This window comes from Carassius auratus, chromosome 47, assembly GCF_003368295.1.
Source record: "Carassius auratus strain Wakin chromosome 47, ASM336829v1, whole genome shotgun sequence".
Classification (NCBI taxonomy): Eukaryota; Metazoa; Chordata; class Actinopteri; order Cypriniformes; family Cyprinidae; genus Carassius; species Carassius auratus.
Genome location: NC_039289.1, coordinates 1,120,406 through 1,130,286, shown reverse-complemented (window position 1 = coordinate 1,130,286; position 9,881 = coordinate 1,120,406). Strand labels below are relative to the sequence as shown.

The window sequence follows — 9,881 nt, the reverse complement described above, 5'->3', positions numbered from 1 at the left end:
ATTAAGCCCATCTTTCAATCTCCCCTTAATACGCCTTCCCTTGTTCCTCCACCGCCGTGTCTATGTTGTTCTACACAAAACAATATAAACCTATTAAATGCCATGCTCCACGTGCCCCTTTTATACTTTGAGCACCTGCCCCTTCAAAGGTCTCTGCATGGCCCTGAGTGTAACCATGAGAATGGGAAACGGGGAACTGTCGTCTCCAGGTCCCATAGCAGACATAATGGGACCAGAAGATGGTAGCGTCTCTCAAAGAGGAAGGCCTCTGTCTCTCACTCGACTGTGTTCTCTGTACTCCACAAGCTGGGACAAGTTATATGTGTTTCATATATGGAATTACAAATAAATGATCAAATGTACACTGTGCATGGGAGAGGACTGTAAACGGGTGAAATCACATGTTTTATTATGTCAAATTAAATGAAGAGTGAATCAGCAGTTGATGTTCATCTATTTATTTCACCAACAACACAACACTGATAACAGCAGTTAGACAGCAGGAGAAGAAAGAGCAACACAGAAGAACACACAGAAAAATCAGGATCAGGTTCAGGTGTTGAAGCTTTTAATTGTCAGGATGTTGCTGGCCGTTCCGCTCAACTGGCTTCCCTCTTTCCTTCTGTAATTGTGTGTGTATATGTCGATGTGAATATATTGGCTGTACACTGAAATAAACTTGGTTAAACACACTACAGAGACATTTTAGCTTTGTCAGCATCACTGAGCGGAGATGTATTGCTGTATCAGACAATTCACATTAGATTAAACAACAAAAGCAAGCAAGGAAAATGATGAGTTATATAATAAATTATTAAATACATGAACAAAGATTATACGGTTCAATTATTAGCATTGTTCTTAAAAACACACACACATGCTATAAAGAATCATTATATCCTGCATCAGCATCTCATGTTTCATTCACTGGAGCGATAGATTTTACAGTTCTTGTGTGTAAAAGTGTGTAAAAGTGGGCAAACCCAGCTCAGATTCCCTGACTCTCAGCACTGGAGCACAGCAGGCCTTATATACCAACAACTGCATTTACAAACATGCCTCTGTAAAGCTCCTAAATGTTTCAAATGATTCTGCAGATGTCCCGCATGAGTCTGCACACAGACTGGAGGAGGATCATCTGGTGTCCCGGGGCAGATCTAACAACCTGAAGCTGAAGACTTAAAGACTGAGGACTTCAGGAGATCCTCCACAACACACCGTGCAGAAAGAGTAATCAAAGCAAGTCCAGACACTTTACCTGTCCATTGCATCTTCCAGCAGGAGGGACATTCAGGACTAATCTGAATAAAACTGATCTTCATTCTCTCTCTTCATCTCCTCTCTTTGTTTATATTCATCTCTTTTCTGTTTCTCTTCTTCTGATTGTTTCTGATTCCTCTTGTTCTCTGAACTACTCTCTCCCTTTCCTCATCTATCTTGTGCTTTGTTCTTTTTCCCTCTGTCTCATTCTCATGATTTTATATTCCATTTCATATCCCTTCTCTCTTTTTTTCATAATCGGCTTGTTTTTTTAAAACTTGAGCTTGATTTATTAAAGAAGCAAAAAATGCCAAATCTGCTGCTTTCAGATCATCTGGTGAAGAGAACAATTCTGAAATCTGCGGCATCTGGGCTCAAGATCTTTGTTATCATTTCTAAAGTGTATCTGAATCTGAATCTGACAACGAGTTTACAGACTAACAACAACTGATTAAATTCTGCTTTCAGCTGATCCTAAACTGCTTGAGTAACTGATGATCATAAACCAGTGAAATATTTCCTAAGTAATACAGCAGTCATATAAACTGTTGAAAAGCACAGTGTAGTGCGATAAAAGCTTTGTTCACTCCCAAATACTACATTTTTGTCAAATTAATTTAAAATGAGATGGTTTTTATTCTGACTTGTTTGTCTGCTGAACCTCAGGAGTTCCTGTATGAAGTTGAATAGAGTTGGGTGTTTCTTCTTCTCTTTGTCTTTACTGTTGATTCTGTTTCTCCGATTCCTCTCGTTCTCTATTCAGTGCTTCTAGCCTCTTTTTCTCTTTGTCATTATTCTTTCTTTCTTCCTACATCTTCTTCATCATCATCATTCTCATCTGTGCTTCATAATCGGACTGAAGTTGTTGTCTTTCTCTTTCTCGTTTAAGTTTCTCATAATATTCATCTTCTGTTTCCTGTTGTTTCCTTCTCCATCTTCTCAACTCTTCATCTCTTCTTTCTCTTTCTTGTCGTTCCTGTGACTCCCATTTCTCCCGTTCTTTTTTCATCTCCATTTTATATCGCTGTTCCATCTCATCGAATTCCTCTTCTCTTCTCTTTCTCTCTTTGTTACGCTTCCGTTTTTCTCCCTCCATCATTTCCTGTTCTCTCTTTATCCATTTCTCCTCCTCTTCTTCTCTTCTTTGTCTTTCTTGTTGTGTCTGTTTCATCCATTCCTCTCGTTCTCTCTTCAGTTCCTCTCGTATCTTTCTCTCTTGTTCTTCTCTTTCTTTTATCTCTGTTTTATATTGTTCTTCTCTCTCTCTAAATTCTTCTTCTCTTCTCTTTCTCTCTTTCTCGTGAATCTGTTGTTCTTCCTCCATCTTCATCCTCATTCTCTTTTTCTCTTCTTCATGTTTTGTCATCAGTTCTTCTTTTTCTCTGTTCACTTGCTCCACTTTCTCCATCAGTATGTTCTTCTGTTGTTCTTGTATTTCTCTCTCCATCTCTCTGAACATCTTACATGAGTAGTAACTCTCTCCGTTTTCTTTCACCATGTTGTCTATCTTCTGCAGTAGATCGGTCACTTGTGTTCGGTCTCTAGTCTCATTATTATTGAACACATGGAATCTGTTTCCACACGCTTTAATCAGTTCATTTAAAGCAGATCCAGGTTTTCCCAAACACTGATCAATGGTTTTATCATTCAGATCATCTCCTCTGGTGAAGAGCACCATGGTGTACATTAATGAGTGTTCACCAAACGTCTCTTGGATGATCTTCACTGCTGTTGCTTCTTCTTGAGTGAATCGTTGTCCTAAATTGAGCACGATGATGAACACATGTGGTCCAGGCAGGATCATTGGGATGCAGTTGCTGATTTCTCTCTGGATTTCTTCGTTACTGAGTTCAGTATCAAACAGTCCTGGAGTGTCGATCACAGTGATGTGTCTGTTGTTGATTTCAGCTTTCTCTCGATGACACACTTCAGTAACAGACTCTTGAGATGTTTCAGCTTTAAACATGACTCTTCCTAAGATGGTGTTTCCTGTTGAACTTTTCCCAACTCCAGTTTTTCCCAGCAGCACAATCCTCAGATCATTTTCTCTGTCTCTTGAATCTAAAGATAGATAAAAAAACACAATATATTGAATTTCAAATGAAGACTGTAGACTTCAGCAATCATGAAAAGTGATTAATCAATGCATGTTTTCTGATCATTACCTTGTGACTGAAACCACGTCTCGAATGAATGGACTCTCGTCTTCATTTCTTCTAATTTCTGCAGTTTATCCATCTGTGCCTCCATCAATGTCTCTGTGGAGAAACGAACTCCACTATTTTCCTCAACCATCTGCTCCAGTTTCTCCATCAGCTCAGACACTTGTGTGTTCAGGCCGATGAAATGATGTCGTCCTCCAAATCTCTCAATGACAGACTGTGTTTCTTCATTGAGTTCTTCTGTCTGATGCTCTGATTTCTGCTTTATGAGGACCATGATGTGTTTGTTGACTCTTGAGCTGAAGATCTTCTGGATCTCCTCTATTTCTGCTCTGTCTTCATTATTAAGTGGAGCATCAGGAATGATGAGGATGAACACATGAACTCCAGGATGACAGAGAGACACACAGCGGTGAGTCTGACACATCACTTCCTCCTCTGAGAGCTCAGTGTTGAACAGAACTGGAAGCTCCACCAGACTGATCAGACGTCCATCAAGCTCCACGTCTCTCCTCACACACTCTGAGATCAGCTCTGATCTTCTCTCGCTCTGCTTCAGGATCAGGTTTGATGTGAAGGATTTTAATTCTCTGTTACCCCCACACACAAGCAGATTCAACTTCACATCCTCTGAATCTGTGTCAAAGAAATAAACTAGTTTAACAATGTGATTTGAACTTAAGTTAAATGAATGTTTCATTCACATAATGTCAGAATTACTGTAATCATGACTGCACTGTAGTTGAAAACTTTACCACTAGTAAACAACCATTGATGTCCTGAACACATACTAATTTGGAAACAACAAAGATAAAACTCTGATTCTACATCACTGCAAATTTAGCCCTGTCCAATGATTCTGTATCACTGCCTGTTAATCCCCATCCAACGATTCTGCCACATTTTCGGTTTAGCCTTACCAACCATTTCTAACTCACTGCCTGTTTAGCTCCGCCTACTAATTCTGCATCACTCCCCATTTAGACCCACTGACTACATCGTTCCCTTTTTAGCCCCTCCCACGATTATGCATCACTCCATGTTTAGCACTGCCCAACAATTCTACATCACTGCCTGTTTAGCCCTGCTGGCCATTTGTACATCACACCCTGTTTAGCTCCACCTACCGATTGTACTTCAGTCCCTGTTTACCTTTGCACACCCATTCTGCATACCTACAGATTCTGCATCACTCCCCGTTTAGCCCTGCTGACTACATCGTTCCCTGTTTAGCCCCGCCCACGATTCTGCATCACTCCCTGTTTAGTCCTGCCCAACGATTCTACATCACTGCCTGTTTAGCCCCGCCCACCGATTCTGCATCACTTCCTGTTTAGCACTGCCCAATAATTCTGCTCCATCAGGAGTGGCTACAGCTGCGGCAGTAGGGAAAGACAGAAAGGGCTCCTGCGGGAGCGGTTAATGCTGCGGCATTAGGAAAGACAGAAAGGGCTCCTGCAGGAGCAGAGACTGCAGCGGCAGTGGAGAAAATAGAGAAAAGCTCCTGTGGTAGTAGATACTGCTGTGGCTGTGGAGAGATATAGATAGAAGCTCCCGCGAAAGCGAGAACTGCTGCGGCAGTAGGGAAACACAGAAAAGGCCCCTGCGAGAGCAGACACTGCTGTGGCAGTGGAGAAATATAGATAGAGGTTCCTCTGGGAGCAGCCACCGCTGCGGCAGTTGGGAAAGACAGAAATGGCTCCTACTGCTACTGCTTCAGCAGTGGGAGAGGGATATAAAGGCTCCTGTGGGAGAAGACACTGCTGCGGCAGTGTGGGAATTAAGATAATGCTCCAGGGGGAGCTGGATGCTGCTGGTATGGCTGGAGTGAGGATGGGCCGTTATAGATGGATAAGTGGATGTTATAAGGGGAGGGTTAGCTATGGTGGGTCAGGAGTTTGAGTGAACAGGGATGGACTGGCATTAAAGGGGTTGGCTGATGAGGGTTCGGTGAGCTTCTGTGATATGGAATCGGTCTGACCGCTAATATGTCTTGGAGCACTCTGCCTTGACAAAATCTGATGGTTCTGAGATGGTTCCAATGTGAGAGTGTTTGGAGGGATGGTTAGGGTGTGGCAGAACAGAGAAGGATGGGGGAGCATGAGAGGAGGAGGAAAGATAGCTGCTGGAACTGCCTGCGGAGACGTGCTCACGCTTGCGGAGGTGTGCTCATGCTTGGTACGGCTCTGGAAGTGGAAGAAAGAGAGGGAAATAGAGGGTGAATGGCGGGAATCGGGACCTGCACCATTAGCCGAGGCAGCCTCACACTGGGGTTAGACTGTGGGGCAGCAGGCCATAAGTAGGGAAGGGGGTTGTATGAAAAGGGGTATGGATGGATCTGCAACGCTATCGGAGACATGTTCATGCTAGCATCTGCTACGGAAAATGGAGGTCACTGAAAAGGAAAAAGGGGTAAGTCTGAGATGTGAGGGTCTGTGTTGCAAGCAGAAGCAGCTTTGCACTTGTTTCACATGCTGTAGGCCACAGGAAGACCCTGAAGACCCTGTGTGCAGCCTGCACTGCTAGAGGAGGCAGCCTCACGCTAGCGTTTACTACGGGAGCTGGAGGCCACTGAACAGAAACAAATTGTTATTAGTAGCATGAGGGAGTGGAAGAGTTGTGGGCATGTTTACAAATGGAGGCAGCCTCACGTTTGCTTCAGCTGCTGTAGCTGTAGGCCGTGGGAAGGGGATGGGGTGTGTGATGTCCTGAAGAACCTGTGTAGCCACACTGTTTCTAAAGATATTTACCGTGCATGCTTTTCATATCACAGTCCTAAAAAGACAACAGAAAATTTACTCACAATTGCCTTCCTGCGGCATAACAGGTAGGGCAGTTGCATTTTAGATAAATCCTGAGTAAGCGTGGCAGTAAATGGTGAGGTGAGGTTTATACATGCACAGTAAGGCAAATGTAATGCCTTTAGACATTTCAGAGTGGATGACAACTCTGGAAAAAATGCCTTGTTGGTTTCATGGTTAAAAATGGCATCAACATCCGACATAATTATGTCATAACGTTGTTTAACAAACTTTAGCCACGAAACCTTGAGCGGGACTATGGTATTGTGAAGCGAGGCGAGCTCGGGGCTTTGTACGGTCTATTGGCCACAGCGTGTGCTGGTCAAGAAGAGCAGCAGCCGTGACAATGCCTGGTGCTCAGTGGCCTTGTTTGGCAGGGTAGTAGTGATCATGAGGCCGGCAAATTGCAGCAGATCTGAAAAAGTCCCCGGTATAGATCTCTTCGTTGGATGGAAAATTGGGTCTGTGATAAGATGGCAAACAGAGAGAACCGAATGCTGAAAGACTACAATAATGAAGGTAGGACTGCTTTGATTAATTATAGGGGTTCTCTCTTGCGCTGATTTTGCACTTCACAACCTCTTTAAAGAAGACAAAAACATTCAACTCATATTCTTAGAAGGAAAATAATGAAAAAAAAACTTTGACAAACCTCCTCCATCACGATCAGAATCCTCCTCTTCATCTTCTGCTCTGACTGAAGCTCCAGATCTGCTCAGATCTACATCCACTGATGCTCCATCACCTCCATCCTCATACATGTTACAGAGGAGAAATTCTTCTTGATCTTTCTTGAGTATCTCTTCTGTTCTTCTGATCAGCTCAGAGCGCCATCTTGTGTTTACTGTATCAAACTGTAGATGTCCTCCTCCACACTCCTTTATTAAATCATGAATAGCATTATTTGTGCTCTCTTCATCAGTAGTCAGCACTATAGTGTGTTTCATGGCATGCTCACTGAAGAGGCTCAGCAGATATTTCACTCTGTGTCTGTTGTTCTCATTGAAGTCATTATACTGCAGTACGAGTATGATCACATGAGGTCCTGGAGCAGACAGAGACACACACTCTCTCACTCTCTCTGTTATCTGATGGTGTGAGCGATTCTTCTGGAGGCAGGAGAGGAGTGTTTATAACTGTGATGTGTCTCTCCTCCACAGCTCCACTGATTCTCACACTGTGCTGCTGTGAATAAGACCCAGCTCCACTGTGAAACACTTCTGATCCCAGTAAAGTGTTCCCCACTCGGCTGTTTTCTGATCCATTCTTTCCTATCAGCACAATCCTCAGATCACTCACTGAAAAAGAGCACACACACACACACAAACACATGTTGGGTTTATACTGTATAAACTGTACATACCCCTAAACACAACTCTCACAGAAAATTTTCTCCAATGTACAAATGAACACACACGCACACACACACACACACACACACACACACACACACACACACACACACACACACACACACACACACACACACACACACACTCCAAATAGATTTCTCCCTTCACTTAGCCTGTATATACTGTATATCCCTCATTCAGTTGTTTCCAGGTGTGTTCTTGCTGTTTAGTGTTCTTTTGTGAATGTATTTGTTGTTATTGTTATGTTCCCCATTCTTGTTTTTTCTGGACTCTTATTCTGAAGTTTCCTTGCTCCTCATTGTTTCTGTGTTCCCTTGTACAGTTCTACAGCATCAGGTGTTGCTGGGTTGTGAGTTATATATCAGTTGTGTTGTGTTGCTGAGTGAGATCACTACTCTGCTGCTTTGGTGGGGATGGGGATTTTTTTTTCTTCTTTCAACTCACTTTCATTTGAGTAGGTTTCATTTCTATATAATGATGCATTATGCATGTGAGGACAGCTGAGAGAGAGGCTGAGAGCAGTTTAATGGTTATGAGGAATAAGAGATGATACAGCATTTAAATGCAGAACCCAGGTTTGTGCCAGGGATCTGTGTTTAACCACCAAATACTGAAGAGGTTTAACTAAAATAAGTGAGGTGAAAAGATGCTGAGGCTCTGCGGTTATTAATACGTTTCGTTAGTTACAGTTGTCACACGAAGAGACTCAGTACGACTGAGTTTATATTTAATGAGAATTTAACATTGAAAGTTAATGTGAATAAAAACATTATAAATTAGGCTACTGATCATAACACTATTATTGTACAGAAAGAGAGAAAATAATATTTACATGATCAAAGAACATTTTCAATGACAGTCTAGAGTTCAACCACTCTCTAAAACTCCCATTAAATCACTGAAGATGTTTACATTGTAAAATTAATATCTTACTCACAGTTTCATACACACATCTGCACTAAAGAATTCGCCAGAAAGAGGTATTCAGTCAGTGATTGTGAAGAAAACAGCGCACTTCAGCGATGACTCATCTGGACACCTCTGATTGGTCATTACAGTCATAAGCGCAACAGGATCGTGTGTGATTGGTTAATGCGCGTCTCTGGCTCAGCGTCATTCAAAGAGAACACAGATCTGAATTTAGCAGCTGATGCTAGATGCACTGAACGATTTAATCACGCGGGGATTATTGTATCAAATATAGAACATATTATTCGACGATTATCTGTCTTTCTCCTCCTCACTTTGAATGGGCATGATGCTCTGTATACAGATATAATATATTTGCATACAGTTAGATTCTTACCTGAATTTGAAGCCATTTCAACGCCAACACTGAAATTAATAGAAAAAGAAAAACGCTGAAAGACAAGAACTATCCTGCACACGTCCGTGGAGGTTTAAAAAATAATTGAGAATGAAACCGTTTTCGTCTAATCACGTTTTTTTTTTTTTTAATAAACAGAAATATGGAAATATTGAAGAAGCGTCTCTTCTGTGATGGTTCTGTTGAGATGAATAAGCAGATGCTCGTAAATGCAGCAGCAGCTTCTCTGAACATGAGTTTAGGTGCGATAGACTCTGAGTGCAGGGCTTTTATAGTTCTATGGTGTGTGTGTGTGTGTGTGTGTGTGTGTGTGTGTGGTGGTGGTGGTGGTGGTGGGGGGGGGGGTGGCTTTAACTTTCGTTCTCGTTTTCGCTGAAGTTCAGCAGGGAGGGGAGGGTGGGATTCACTTCAATATGCACAATTTTGGGATATTGATGAAAGTTGCTCATTTTGTTCAGATCAGCCAGAAAAAATATATATATTTATTTTACTAAATTATTTTTCCGACTACTGTGCTGTTTTTCCTAATGTATATTTTATATCCCATTTTTTATGTTTTTATGCAATCTATTTGGATGTCCTGATTTATCTGTAAATGTGTTTGTGAAGCATTAAAAAAAATAAATCCATGTGAATGAATGTTTTAAAATCAGTTTTATCTGAACTCTTGACTAAGGACATCAACGAGGACATATATATATATATATATATATATATATATATATATATATATATATATATATATATATATAATTTTTTTTTTTTTTTTTTTTTTTTTTTGTGATATTATGCCAACATTTCAGATAGCCATGCTTGCCCTTAAGATCCTTCAGAGCCTCTTCCATCCGGAGTGAAGCTATGTCCTCTCTTTATACAAAACAACATGTCCTTTAAATAGGAAATTAAAATAATAAGAAACAAACCTGAAACATTTTATCCAGACAGCTACTGGTTTCCA

General features: G+C 41.5%; 1 protein-coding gene across 1 annotated transcript; it reads right to left on the bottom strand.

The window, feature by feature from the left end:
- Positions 1–442: 442 nt before the first annotated feature.
- On the bottom strand, positions 443–9,198 carry LOC113064662 (GTPase IMAP family member 8-like). The gene is made up of 4 exons (XM_026235527.1): positions 8,903–9,198; positions 6,876–7,521; positions 3,426–4,058; positions 443–3,321 (listed from the first exon to the last, which is right to left on the bottom strand). The coding sequence occupies exons 2-4, from the start codon at positions 7,168–7,170 to the stop codon at positions 2,069–2,071; spliced, it is 2,181 nt and encodes a 726-aa protein (XP_026091312.1). The 5' UTR covers positions 7,171–7,521; positions 8,903–9,198; the 3' UTR covers positions 443–2,068.
- Positions 9,199–9,881: the final 683 nt, after the last annotated feature.

Bases quoted from the DNA above. Each gene is read 5' to 3' on its own strand.
- LOC113064662 (XM_026235527.1), bottom strand. From the start codon at position 7,170: ATGAAACACACTATAGTGCTGACTACTGATGAAGAGAGCACAAATAAT. The intron at 4,059-6,875 runs GTTTGTCAAAGT...TCTTTGACACAG, and splicing joins TTCTGATCGTGATGGAGGAG to ATTCAGAGGATGTGAAGTTG. The intron at 3,322-3,425 runs GTAATGATCAGA...ATCTATCTTTAG, and splicing joins GACGTGGTTTCAGTCACAAG to ATTCAAGAGACAGAGAAAAT.